We start from the raw sequence: 14869 nt of genomic DNA on the forward strand, positions 1-14869 counted from the left end.
TGCGTCTCATTACCTTGAGTTATTATTTCCCATTCCACTGCCACGGACGCATCCTTTATGAACAGCCGCTTAGGACTGTGTTCGCTGGTCCTTCATTGAGCGCGTCACAGGACAGCGGTTAATCGCCTCAGCAACTTCACGCGTGTGAAGCGCAATTTACAGGCATTTCCCTAAACAGCCAACGGTCAGACTTTCCACCAAAGTAAAGAGCTTATTAAATACGAAAACGATTATTTATTTTTGCTAATTATTATTTTATTTCAGTTAGTTTTTCAGTAACTGTTGTTAGTTTCGTTTAGTTTTAGTTTTTCATTTATTATGAATTTCTAATTTTATTTCAGTTTACGAAAATGTTTTTTGACCAATAGTTTTAGTCTTAGTTTCAGTTTTCGTTTACGAAAATAACCTTGATTTGTAGCAGACAAATGTGGCTACCTATATATCAAATTTTGAGAGATATAGCACAAACAACCACTGAGTTACCGATGCTCAAACAAAAGGTGTTACTTTCATCCCAGGTCTCCCTCTATAGCCTATATATTGATTAGGGTACTAATACTAATGGAAACTTCAGAAAATGTTAAACACTGTGAATCAAAATATCAATTCATAATTTTTTTTTAAAGCAGCTCGTATTTTATGTCATTGTAAAACAGTTTGTTGGAGAGCTAGCAGTGTTACGATGCAGATGTGTAAATTTGTAATTTAAAGAAGTTTGTGAGGATTTCAGATCCTGGATACTGAGCTAAAAATCCCGGACCTGCTGATCCAGTTTTAATTGAAACACACAGGAGACACATAGGCACACATCCCTCGTGGTCACAGCTGTTTGTGTGTGAGTGCCAGAGAGAAGGAAAGAACATTCCTGCCATATTGACTTTCTTCTATTGATTTTAAGTTTATTATTATTTATTTTGTCGCTTGACTTTTGCTGCTGAGGGTGTTTTAAGTCCTCTGTTGCACGGACCATTTTTAGTAATTGATTGTGTGGTTGCTATCGATACGAAACATTACACAAATACCTTCACACACACAAAGATCAGCTGCAGGGTGCTGGGGGTGTGTCTTCAGATATAACCATTAACACTGTTCAAACAGCCATCCCGTAAGTTATGACGTAAATGAAATCACACCCGGATGTAGAAGAACCTTTTAAAGAGCCGCACAATCAGAGAAGTAAAGGAGTGCAAACACTTTGTCTGTTTATAGTGTTTCCTCTGGGTTTGGAGAACGATGCCAATAAATTACCATATAGGCCTACTGTTATCAAGTCATAGTACAGTTTTCAAATCATATAAAACATAAATGAAAGTGTCTTTTATGAACCTATACTCACACAAAGTCCCATGACAATTTCATACAACTGACTCTTTTCCAGCAATTTGATCTCTTTTTTTTATTTCTGTAACATCATGTATGCCAGACTGCGATCAAACAATGTTTGTGTATGCGTACAACATACAGTCGATGCATACAAAATATTTGCTTTTTAAAATATCTCTTACATAATATCACATGTCCACAGAACTACAGCATTACTTAAACACAATATACTTAAACATGAATACAATGAACACTCTTAGACAAGCTATAGTGTCACCTGTGCAAAAATAAATTCGTAGAAATGAAAAGGCCTAGAAAGTTAGGTCACCTTGAATTAAGGGCAGCACAAAGGATGCAGGGAAGAAAAATGTGTTAACAAAAGTCTCTTTGTTGTACTCTCTTACGGCCTTTCCCTTTTTCTTGTGCTTGTGAAAGGAAATAGTGGAACAAATTGAAGGATTGAATTCCATTTGAATGGGACATGTAATACAAACCCTTCTAAACTTCCTAAAAATAAAAGCTTTTTTCCCCAAACAACAGAGTTTTTACTGCACTTTGAAACAAGTTTGTCTTTTTCTGAGAGCTAGCGAAAGTAAAATAACCATCACCAAACAGCTCAGAAAATGCAAATATCTGTTTCTATACACAGAGAACAGATTGGCATTAACTCAGCAGTGCTGCAGTTTTATGGAGATGATGGAGAAGAATACTGAACATAATACTTGATTAATGAATTTTGTAATTAAAGTAATTAAAACGTTGACCAAATAAAGGCTGCTCTTTATTTGGCCATGTTATACTGGAAAATGTATAACGCGTTTTATTGCACATAATGGTATTTTGTATGTTCCCTGTTCCTGAATCTGTGCTACTTAAGTTGTACATAGACAATTGCATGTTCTCAAAGTTACACAAAGAACAGAGAATGTAAAATCTACAAACAGCTTTAATACATGATTAGCTACACTAGGATCTGCAGAGGGTGCGACTCGTTCAGACTCACTTAGTTTATACATTTAAATTGGTGATTTCTTCCCAACTTTTTTTTTTTAACCTAAAATAAAATCAAAGATTAAAAAAAGGGCTTTTTTAGAAGTTGCATTTAAAATCCACTTGAATCACAAATCTAATTTCTTCATCCTCTCTGTTTTAGAGTCGAGTAACTCTGTGCCATGACGTCACCACTTTTTCAGGATGAGTCACTGAATCCCTCCATTGTTCCACTGCCTCAGGTGAACTGCCGTCAAATCCCAAGAGGACCTAAAAATGAAGGAATACACGCAAAGACAGGAACTTACGGAATATACACTTCTGTTCAAACGTTGGGGTTGATAAGGAAAAGTAAGGAAATTGGTAAAATGTTACAGTAAATCTATATATGATATTACAAAAAATTAGATCTGAAATCAATGCTGTTATTTTGAACTTGAGGGGAAAAAATTATCACGGTTTCTACAAAAAATAATAAATGTTTCTTGAGCACCAAATCATCATATTAGAATGATTTCTGAAGGATCATGTGACACTGAAGACTATTGAAAATTCAGCTTTGCTATAACAGGAATAAATTACATTTTTACAATAGAAAAGTTTCTTTTTATTTGTAATAATATTTCACAATAGCAGTGTCTTTATTGTATTTTTAACAAATAAATCAACTTTAAATTTAAACATGTGTTGATATGCATACTAAATGTAGTGTGTTGTAATATGTATATACACTCCAAACTGACCTGTCCGAGCAGGTGTTTTCTCCGGACAGAGCTACGGCTGAAGAGTTTGACTGACAGCTGCAGATTCTGGTCCTGATTGGTGATGGGAAAGTGAAGCACCTCTTCCCACTGAACATGCCTCCCTGATGACTTCATCACCTTCGTCTTCCTCTTCAGTAAGACCTTACCCTCACTCAGCAAGTCAACCTTCACAAAGAAACCTAAAGAGAACGTCCATTTGCACAATCAGCATTGTCATATTTGTCTTATTCACTCTTCCACAACAATTAACTGAGGAAAAAAAAAAGAAAAAAAAAAGGCCTAGACCCCTTTAATTTGCGTATGCTTTGGGAAGGAATTATTTAAATGAGGAATATTGAGACGTGCATGTTCCCAGAAGAAAACTCAAGACGTTTCAGGGAGTTCAGAAACAGTGCTAACTGATATGGAAAAAAACACCCTTTGGAGTGGACTTTGTAACTTTGCAGCCCTTTTTCATGCTCAAACAGACACATTACACAGTAAAGATAGTTGATAATGTAAAAAAGCATAATAGGACTCACTCTGTGTGAGCGGTGAGGAAGATGACGGAAGGTTCTGAGCACTAAGGATCTGGAGTTGAATTCGACTGCTCACTGGCTGGAAGCACAAGGCCAGATGAAGCTCTGCGTGACACACCTACAGAAACACACACACAATAATCCCTGTTAGGTTTAGGTTCTGTGTACGGTTGAGTGTGTGTGTGTGTGTGTGTGTTTTAGGGCAGACTATACCTGCTGTGACTTATTCACTGATTTATAAGTGAGACACAAACCAATTTCTGACCCAGGAACACACAAACAGCTGTTGCTGATTTGGAAAAAAAAACGTCCTCTAAACAGTTCAGTCCATTTCAAACACCCCACTAGTGAGAAAAAGACTTTGTACTCAAAAAAATAAATAAAATAAAATACTATTTTCCACGCACACAAGCAAAACACACAAATCACATTTTTTCAAAATTATACACTGTGCCAAATCTGATATCTGTTTGTGTGTATGGCAGCTCTCTGTAGGCTGAACAATGTTGTAACAGGGCCTAACCTACTTACAGTGAGATGTGAAGTATAAAGATGATAATGTGACACATTCTGTTATATCTGTTTATTCTGTTAAATATATATATATATATATATATATATGCATGTATACTAATGTACAAAAGTTTGGGGTCAGTAACATTCATTTTTAATGCTTTATTCTCACCAAGACTGCATTTATTTGATAAAAAGTACAGTAAAAACAGCAATATTAGTAAATATTATTACAATTTAAAATAACTGTTTAATATTTTAATATATTTGAAATGTTCGCCAGTATTATAAATGTCTCTACTGTCACTTTTGATCAATTTAAATGCATGCTTGCTGAATAAAAGGTTTTTTTTTTTTTTTTTGTATCTTACTAACCACACATTTTTGAATACATGTGTGTGTACACAAATTCTAAATCAAAATCAGGAATCTAAAATGGATTCTCAATTAAATTCTGAATTGCCCACAATACTTGAAGAATTATAGTAAACATTCTGTTTCTGTGTGTGTTAACAGGAAGCTTCGGAGAGATCCGCTTTTTAAGGGTCTAGATAATTCCTTCAAAAAGGGCTTTCAGCAGTATTGAAATGGCTGGTATATTGATTTCTTCCTCTCTGAGAGCTCTGTCTGTCTGTCGAACCCCCAGTGACCTAAATATCACAGAAGAGGCCTGGGCAGAACTAGAGCAGCTGTTTAATCTGGTCATTGTAGGTAATTGCAGGTGGAAGTTTAAGATTTTTTCCAAAGAATCTTACAGACAAAACCAGGAAGAACCTGTAAGGGAAAGAAATTTGGGACTAGACGTGCGGTCACAATGAGATGTAGCAGATGAAGACTCACATGTGTTTTAGAGTGAGGCTTGAACTCCAGACAGTGCTTTGTTTCCTGCGGTCCGAGGGTTCGCAGAGATAACACACACTCCCCCAGCGTCCGCTTACGTGGTGTGTGAGCCTGCAGGCGCAGCACCAGTGCTGATCTGCGGATTTGCTCTAAGTTCAGAGTGAACACAAATGTCTCCATGAAGACAGTTTCCTAAAAGAGAAATAGACAATATACTGAGGGATAACTAGTTACAAACTTAATCTGTGAAGCAAAGTAAAATAAAACAATACTGCACGCTCTACATATTTTTATGTATGTTTTTTATGCATCTTTGGTTGTGTGGGACTTTTTTAGTCTCGCCGTAATGTTCATTGTTCGAGAAACACAGGAGGGAAGGGAGGGCTGAATAATTCATCAAAGTTCATTTGAATGATGACATAACAGCCAATCTCAATAAACTTTTTGTGTTATATCGATCAAAGAGGTCTGTGATTCAATGGGGGAAAAATATGGGTTTGAAAAAGTTTAATTTTTTCTGTTTTTAACCTCTTAATAAGCAGCGGCCCGTGGGCAGCAGAAAGTAATAGGATATTCATTATAATTATCAGTTTATTGCAATTTATTTGAGTAAAAACCACGTTTGTTACATTACAAATGTTCTAAAACATTTATTGTTTTCTTTTTATATATTTTATACATTAGTTTGAAAACGATCACTTCTGGAATGTCTATACATGTAGTGAGAAATCACTGTTTTTGCTATTAGAATTGTTCAAAATAAAGGGAATTTTGTTCAAATGTTCAAATGTTGTGCTGAAATCGTTTTTTTCTTGTGTGGTTTGAAGGGCAGAACAGTTCTGAATTGATATACATGTATGTAACTGTTAGTAGGCCTATATAGTGTTTACTCCTTATTTAAAGTGGCTGGGTGACAGGTGTCCATTTGGAGTCTCCAAATTGCATTTTGGAAAGGACGCCTATACTTTTCTTGAATAAAAGCTTACAGAAACTACATTTTTGGGAGTATCAACCTCAGATTTGAATCTAAACATGGTCAGACATTCAGTTTTATCTATATGGTGTTTTCAGGCCCTTAACATGAAAGTCTGATACATTTTTCCCTAAGTGAAGTTAATTCAAAGAAATCGTGAGTCACTTTCATGTAAATTTGACCTTGTTTTATTCTGTTCCTATGCTACTTTGAGTTATAATGACTCTTGTGTAACTAAGTTTCAAGTGTCTAGTTTAAAAAAAGATCAGAGTTATGAATGTGGACCATAGGGTTTAAGAGCTACAGACATTTGTATTTGGGTATGTCATTTTCTGAAAATTCTCAAAAATAGGGGCGCTGGAAATATTATTGCAATTTAAAATTACTGTTTCCTATTGTAATACATTTTAAAATGTCATTTATTTCTGTGACGGCAAAGCTGAATTGTCAGCATCATTACTCCAGTCTTCAGTGTCACATGATCCTTTAGAAATCATTCTAATATGCTGCTCAAGAAACATTTCAACATCAATGTTGAAAGCAGCTTAATATATTTGTGGAAACTGTAATACATTTTCTTAGGGTTCTCTGATTGATAGAAAGTTCAAAAGAACAGCATATATTACAAATTTGTCTCTCACTTTTGATCAGTTTAATACTTTCTGGCTGAATAGAAGTATTCAATTCTTTTAAAAATCTTACTGACCCAAAAGTGTATATTGCTTGCAAAATAATTTATTTTGAAAGGCTGTCAATGGAGAAAGGCACTTTATAAAGCAGATGTTGTAGTTCCAGCATCTACCAGCAGGGTTTAACTGAGCTCAGTATATGGCAATTATATTATCATAGGTGTTGTAGTTTTATGGCTGCTGGATTTCACTCACTGCTGATGCTTCCTTGACTGTGCTCTTAAATCGCACTGGCTTCGTCATGGTGATGACCCCTTTGACCCCAATCTTCTGCACGTCCACCCCTTCAGTATACACACTCAAGTCCGTACACTAAGAAAAAGTACCAAAGAGGAGGAAATTTGAGAAACAGTAAAGTGAGGCTGAAAGCAACATGTAGGCCTACTATTTATGAGCTCTTATAACCACTAAAACCACTGTATGTCAACTAGGGGATTTTTCTCAGATGAGGAAAGAGAGCCAGGACCTTTAAAAAAAATTGTATTAGAAAATAACTGACAAAAAAAAAAGAAAAAAAAAGCATTATGAAATATGAGATCAAACAGTGTGCTAACTATATGATGCTTGATTTCAGTATTCCACCACATACCCTTGATATCAAATTATGTGTAAAATAAAGAGGCGAAGACAGGCATCTACAGACATAGTTATTTTTCAATTATTTGAAAACGAAAGATTTAAAATAGCTTGTTGGAAATGTGATCATTTGTTAAAGCTCTCTTACAGCGGCACAGAGGCTCCATTCAGCTGGTCTCTAGACGGGACACAATGGTCTGTTGTAGACTAGCAAAGCCTCTCCTGGTTGAAATCATACCTTCACTAAGGTGATCCACACCTGCTCCACCGCCTCCTCATACTTCAGGTGCACACACACTTTTCCCGGCTCACGATCCCGCTCATCACCAGACAGAGTGATGGATTCTATGCACACACACACGCCACGAGAAACATAAATATTATCAATCCAAAATATTGTCAACATGTCTATCAGTGTATATGTGTGATGAATGTATACAGATATTTAACAGATGTTCTCACACACACACACACACACACACACACACACACACACACACACACACACATACATACATACATATATATATATATATATATATATATATATTGCTGTAGTGTGTCAGAGGGAAATATCAGTTTACATGTTCAAACATTCCTTTTGCCATTAATTGTAATAATCCAGTGAGATTTTTGTATGCACAAGGAGTCTGACAGCCAGTCTGCTCCACACGGAGATCTGATCTCACGCTTTCAAAAATAATCTCAGAAACAGATTTTATTTATCAATCCTAGGTAGACTTGCACATAGTTTACTTTAAAACAAATAAATAATATTCTGTTCATTAATATTCAGCTTCAGTGCTGCTGTCAATAAAGAAAAATAGGGACAAACCACATTTTTAGGATCAAATTATTTATAATTAACTTCAGTGTTAATTAAAACCATTTTCAATTATATTAGAAAAATGCTAAATAGAAGCATTTCTCTAGTGGTCTCAGATGTTTAAACCCTACTGTATAAAAATATGTCTTCTCTTGGTGGATAGTAAATGTAAATGTTAAAGATCCTCTCTACATTCTAAGAGTTATATGAGTACTTGTGTACTGGACCTCAGGGAAAACATTTGGAAGTAATTACTGTCTGCCCTTTACAATTTCACAATCGGCCGTGATCTTGTCTGTCCTGTGTGTGTGTGTGTGTGTGTGTGTGTGTGTGTGTGTGTGTGTGTGTGTGTGTGTGTGTGTGTGTGTATATATGTTTACATGGGGTGAGGAGAGAGGGAGTAAGATTGTTGAGACTTAAAGGGTCCAAAAAGACCCTAACAAAAAAACAAAAGGAAAACCAAACAAACGAAACTGTAGTGGAAATTCCAGGTAACAGTGGAGTGGAACCCTTTCTAGGGAGTTCTATTGGAAGGGAACTTTCAGGGTTCTTTTGGAATGCGCTTGTCTGCGGTTACGACTTCAGTGTTCCGTCATGAATGGTTACCTAGACTACGGCTGCTCCCAAAGGAATCCTGAAAGGAGGATGTGCTGCTCTGGACACTGGATACAGAATCATAACGCTTGGAGGAACAAGAGGAAGAAATGTTACTAAACAACAGCTCTGCTAATCATTAAACAGCAAAGTATTAGTGTACTGTATATACACAACATTTAATTCAGGAATTGAATCAGCTCTGATTGATGCAAACGTTAAAGGCCACAAACTGACACTTTATTTAACATGAGCTGTAATAAAAACTTCACAAACTCCTGCTTAATAGTGCCATAGATGATTTGTAATTCATAGAGTTCTTAATGGTAATAGTGATCTGACAATGCATGGAAAATGTATGTTAACTAAAGTCATTAATTCATATATTAACAATGTTAAAAATATTAAATTATTTAAAAATATTCATTGTTAATTCCAGTAACAAAAGCAACAGCAACAGCTGAATTAAATAATGATAAAATAATATAATGTTTACTATTTGTAACAATTATTATATTATTCCAAAATATAAAATTATACAATTAATTCAAAGAAACTAATATAACTTTTGAACTGTCTATTCATCAAAGAATCCTGAAAAAATGTGTTGCGGTTTCTTAAACACCAAATCAGCATATTAGAATGATTTCTGAAGGATCATGTGACACTGAAAACTTTATATACATCATATAATAATAGCTCATGTGTGAACAGGTGTACAGGATCTCAGCTGCTCGTGAAAGCTGCGGTTTAAATTATTATACAGTTTTATGGTGTGTGTGTGTGTGTGTGTGTGTGGTTCAGGTATTCCCTATTGTGGGGACAAAATGTCCCCATAGGTATTGTAATACCAGAAATGTGTGATTTTGTTGGAACATTTTTGGGTCCCCATGAGGAAAACAACTTATGTTTTTTGAAATTGTAAAAATGCAGAAAGTTTTCTGTGATGGGTAGGTTTATGGTTAGGGTATAGAATATGCAGTTTGAACAGTAAAGATAACAGTAAATAGTTTGAACAGTAAAAAAACTTTGTCTATGGAATGTCCACATAAAACAAGAAAACCTAACGTGTGTGTGTGTGCGTGCATGTGTGTGTGTACAACTCACCTGTACATGGCCCTGAGGGTTTGACAAATCGAACAGGGAGAGACTGAGTCTCTCTTTATCACTGTGTTCTAAACCTGTGAAAGAAATCATTTTAATTTTAATCTTAGGAAAAGTATTGTTGATTCAGATTATTTTGTCATGTATAAAAAATGATTCCATTAAAAATGTCTGTTTGATATTTTGTCATGCTCAGCCATTGAAAACAAAGCATTAGAATCATCTGAATGTGGCCTGTCAACAATACAATCTGGGACATTATCAGTGCAAATCTGCCATGAACAATAGGGAATTTAGGAGCAGGAATAAAACAGAAGGATTATGCAAAGGTGTGTAGGAACGTCAATATTTGAGGTTACATGCAGAGAAGTTACGTGGTGAATGATGCTACGAGGAAGTAAAATGGGACTCTTTAAACATCACGCACAGATAATAAATAGAAGGAATATTGTCCCATGTAACGTCTGGCTTCGTGTTATAGGCAGATCTAAAGGTATCTCACCTGTGCCAGGGCTGTTGTTGGGTCTGTTTTTGAGAGTGGGCCGTCTCAGTGAGCCTGGTGACACATAGCTGATCATATGACTGCTGTTTACGTTCAAATCATACATCATTTGACTGGCTCCTGCGAGCTCTGCCTTCCTTTCTGCATAAGTGCTCCTTGTGGCACCTGAAATCAATCATATAAAATTTGTAAACACAATTGTGATTTAATAAAATAAATAAAATAATGTCATTAACATATAAATCTCATCTGAGTAATATTGCTTACTCTGTTGCCCGATGTTGTAGCCAGAGTACTGCGCCCCTCTCGGCTGGATGTAGGAGGGTTTGAAGGTTGGGATGATGAATGGAACATCCCGGCCGTCCGGAGGCAGTTTAGACAGGAGATAATCCTCTGATAAGCCAACATTGCTCTTTACAGTAGACTCAACAGTTAATTTACCAGGAGGTCGAACCTTAATCACTAAAAAAATAAAAAAATACATCTTTCATAATTCATGTATGTATTAATATTTATATATATATATTGTGTGTATGCATAATTCATCAATCGTGAGTAAGTGATGGGGGAGAGAGAGAGAGAGAGAGAGAGAGAGAGAGAGAGAGAGAGAGAGAGAGAGAGAGAGAGAGAGAGAGAGAGAGAGAGAGAGAGAGAGAGAGAGAGAGAGAGAGACTCACTCTGAATCTCTGGTTCTTTCTCCTTGGACATAAACGTCCTGCAGCAGTTTTTGACACATTCTGTCATGTTGAAGATCTGCACACACCAATCACATAAAAAAAATAACGGTCTACTTTAGACATTCTACTAACTATAAGTAACCTTGCAACTAAATGTCAACTACAAGTCATAAGAATGTTAGTAGACTGTCTGCTTAATCTGCTAACACATTATTTTGATGGTCCCACAACAGAAAGATGAGCAACTTTGCAAGATTAACGGACATAGGCCAGTAAGAGCTGTGCGTGTAAACCTCACTACCCTGATCTCAAGAGGCGCTTTAGCAACTGATGCTAGCGGCTGCGGTCTTTAGCCTGCTTTTAAGAGCTCCCGCCTCCCACGCCAGAGACCCCGCTCGAATCCCGCTCACAGTGGGTCGAGTAGGACTGGTTACATTTGGTGCCGTGACCTGGGTGAGAGTGAGGTTTAAGGGAGTGAGTCTAACGGACATAAGCCGGTGTGTGTAAACCTCACTCCCTAGCCTCAAGAGGTGTGCTAGAGGCTGTGGTCTTTAGAGTCCTCGTTAGAGCGCCCGCCTCTCACACCAGAGACCCCGAATGGTGTCAAGTAGGACTGGTTACACAAGTACATGTCAATTTACCCTACTAACCCTAACCTAACAGTCTGCTAATACTGAGTTAGTTGAAATGTAGGCCAAAGAAACCAAAGAATTATATAACAGTTGACGACAGAATTCTGAATTCACAACATTTCCAACACAATGTCATTTCCATCACGTGTTCTGTGTTTAATACAATTTTGTGGTGGAAAAGATTATGTTAGAAATTATTTTAGATTAAAACATCCGACTCCTGTATTGCTAAGGATTAAAGCTTGAATGGAAGTGACACACAATAAAAAATATTTTGTTCAAATTCATTCAATCACTTGTGGTGTTGATGACCTTGGTTTTTCATATTTCTTTTTTTTTTTTGTCTTCACCTCATAAGCATATTTTTCACTGGCACTGTTATTTCCTTGGTAAATAAGTAAAGTTTGAGCAAACCTTATTAATAGCAAAATTGGTTGTTGTGGTGGAAATGACCCCACAACTAAGGCACATTCATAATGAAATCATTTCCATACAATAAATATTTCACGAACAATTTATTTCCGTTTATATTTAGATTATCGACGTTCTAAACCAATTTTTATAATGAATTTTCAAAGTAAGATCTGGGACAAAAGTAAAACATTACAACATAAAATACATTTGAAAATGAGCAAAAAATAGCCTAAATGAGCAAGGAAGGGCAAAAAGTTCCCCACAGTTTTAATTTGACTTTCAATTAACAACAGGGGGTAAGCTGAGGTATAAAACCGAATAGCCCGAAGTTAAAGAAATACACAACATAAGCAATATGAAAAAACTATAATTATTTCAACAATTAACATTAAAGCAATTTTCCTTTATAACCAAAAAATATATGTTTGTGTTTAATGAATCATGCTTTTGCCTACATACCTGTGCTGCTGTCCGCGAGGAGCTGAAACCTCTGAGCTGAACTCGCGAGTGCAGCAGGTGCGTCTGAAGCCTCAGTGAGCGACAAAACTTCAGCCTACGGTTGGGTCCTAGTGCCCGCCGGGGCAAGTCTATGTAGCTACAGTATTGGGACACTTTTTGCCATTGAGATGACTGGGGGAAAATGTCACAATTATCCTGAATTAACCCTATATACAATTTGTGTGACTCGCTCCAACCTCGCGTCTCTCTCTCTCTCTTTAATGCTTTTGTTATAATAGCCTAATTGTCTCATTTTATTAAACACCTTACTATTAATTATAATCACTAAAAGGGATAGTTCGTTGAAAAATGTCATTAATTACTCACCCTCATCATGTCGTTCCAGACCCGTAAAACTTTTGTTCCTCTTCGGAACACAAATGATGATCTTTTTGATGCAATCTGAAGATTTCTGTCCCTCCATTGACAGCTTCACAACTACCACTTTGACGCTTCAAAAAGTTCATTAAGAGATCGTAAAACTAATCCATATGAATTGTGCGGTTAGGAGGAAATTTTCTGAAGAGACTCGATCGCTTTATATGATGAACAGATTGAATTTAAGCTTTTATTCACATATAAACATTCATCAACGCACACATCAGTTGAGGTAAACGGAAGCTCAAGCATGTTAGCTTGATGTGCGAGAACCAATGAAGTTCATTCTTGTGTTTTACACAGCATGTTTGAGCTTCTGCAAAAACCAATGAGGTTCATTCTCGTGTTTTACACAGCACGTTTGAGCTTCTGCAAGAACCAATGAGGTTCATTCTCGTGTTTTACAAAGCACGTTTGAGCTTCTGCAAGAACCAATGAGGTTCATTCTTGTGTTTTACACAGCACGTTTGAGCTTCTGCAAGAACCAATGAGGTTCATTCTCGTGTTTTACACAGCACGTTTGAGCTTCAGGATGAGGTTTGTTCTCGCGTCAAGCAGGTTTGGTTGAGCTTCTATTTATTTCCACTGACCAATGTTTAAATGTGAATAAAAGCTTAAATTAAATATGTTTATAAGCAATAAGTCTCTTCAGAAAATTTGGACTAAACCGCTCAATTCATAGTTTTACGATCTCTTTATAAACTTTTTGAAGTATTGTTGTGGAAAAAAATTATCTTTTCTTTGTATTTTATTTTCAATGATTTAGCAAATGAATGCCATGCGTTCTTTGGATGTATTTTGAGTTTCTTTTATGATATTGATACAGCTGCAGGGTGTGTGTGTGTGAGATTTCAGAGGTAAGGAGATTCCCGTGCTGGGGAGGGGTCAAGAGGGGTCAAGGGGGGTCCCTTTTGTTCCTTGTGCTGTGGAGGGTGACAAGAGATAACACTATAAAAATGCTGGCCAACCTCTGCTCTGAGTCTCACTCCACCTGCAGCTGGACTGTGGATGGACTGGGAACATTCTTGCAAGAATAAATATCTTTTAAGGACAATTTGAATCCTGATGTCTCTTATGCCTGATGCTATTTTGTTAGTTACTTGTTTTTGCCTCAACAAGTTGGTGTCAGAAGTGCGAACCATGAGGTTTCTTCTGGCCCTGAGAAAGCGTATTGACGGACTGATCACCCTAAAGCACAAAAGGCTTTAGTCTTACCTCGCCGAATTGAGAGAGAAGAGCCAAAACTGCTATCAGGGCCAGGAGGAACCCACTGGATTCAGAAAGAACTCGGAGGCAGTAAAAGCATCTCGGGTAAGAGACAGTTAAATTATTTTGATAATTGTGAGTGAACGTGAACCATATTGGCTGAGTTTTGCTTTTTGGTACGAGCGAAAGGTGAGTTAATCACAAATTTTATGGGGAGAAATCGATCTGACAAAGCAGACCAGTTTCTGCCTCACTTAGCTCGTTAGTGGACAGGGGATCCACTGGTGATTCAGAGAAATCACAGCTGCTGAGATGATTACGTTCTACTCGAAATTTATGTAAACCTTAGAGAAAGTTACAGGATTAAGAAGTTTCTGGGTGATTGTGCTCTACTCGAAGTTTTACCACATTGAATTGAGTCAAGCGAATAAGCGCACGTGGGGGAACTTTGAGTGGAACGTAATTACAAGACCAGGTTGAATTAATCAAGTAAAAAAGAAGTTTCTGGGTGATTGTGCTCTACTCGAAGTTTTACCACATTGAATTGAGTCAAGCGAATAAGCGCACGTGGGGGAACTTTGAGTGGAACGTAATTACAAGACCAGGTTGAATTAATCAAGTAAAAAGAATTGAGCGAGCGAATAAGCGCACGTGAGAAAACTTTGAGTGGAACGTAAACAAGCAGAGGTCCGTCCGATCTCGGAGTAAAAGATCGGGTCTGTCGAAGACGTTTGACAGATTCTGTAAGACACGTGTCGAATTGTGAAATCCAGAAAAGAGGAACTCAGCCAAAATGGGGTCATCTAACAGTAAAGTAGATCATTTTTTATACACCAATTTTCTGTCAAAGGA

The 14869-nt window shown here is 36.8% G+C and overlaps 1 protein-coding gene across 2 annotated transcripts; it reads right to left on the bottom strand.

The window, feature by feature from the left end:
* Nucleotides 1-1374: 1374 nt before the first annotated feature.
* On the bottom strand, nucleotides 1375-12621 carry tc2n (tandem C2 domains, nuclear). Of its 2 annotated transcripts, XM_084390661.1 has the most exons (12): nucleotides 12395-12621; nucleotides 10890-10965; nucleotides 10480-10674; nucleotides 10213-10377; nucleotides 9714-9787; nucleotides 8619-8694; nucleotides 7425-7531; nucleotides 6806-6922; nucleotides 4949-5140; nucleotides 3599-3713; nucleotides 3057-3256; nucleotides 1375-2583 (listed from the first exon to the last, which is right to left on the bottom strand). In XM_084390661.1, exons 2-12 carry the CDS (start codon nucleotides 10954-10956, stop codon nucleotides 2473-2475), a joined length of 1419 nt encoding a protein of 472 aa, XP_084246787.1. In that variant the 5' UTR covers nucleotides 10957-10965; nucleotides 12395-12621; the 3' UTR covers nucleotides 1375-2472. The 2 variants fall into 2 exon arrangements, with proteins under 2 accessions (XP_084246787.1, XP_084246788.1); XM_084390662.1 differs by lacking the exon at nucleotides 12395-12621 and having other exon boundaries at nucleotides 10480-10696; nucleotides 10890-10940.
* Between the last annotated feature and the right edge of the window lie 2248 nt (nucleotides 12622-14869).

The sequence above is a fragment of the Rutilus rutilus genome, assembly GCF_951802725.1.
Source record: "Rutilus rutilus genome assembly, chromosome: 20".
Classification (NCBI taxonomy): Eukaryota; Metazoa; Chordata; class Actinopteri; order Cypriniformes; family Leuciscidae; genus Rutilus; species Rutilus rutilus.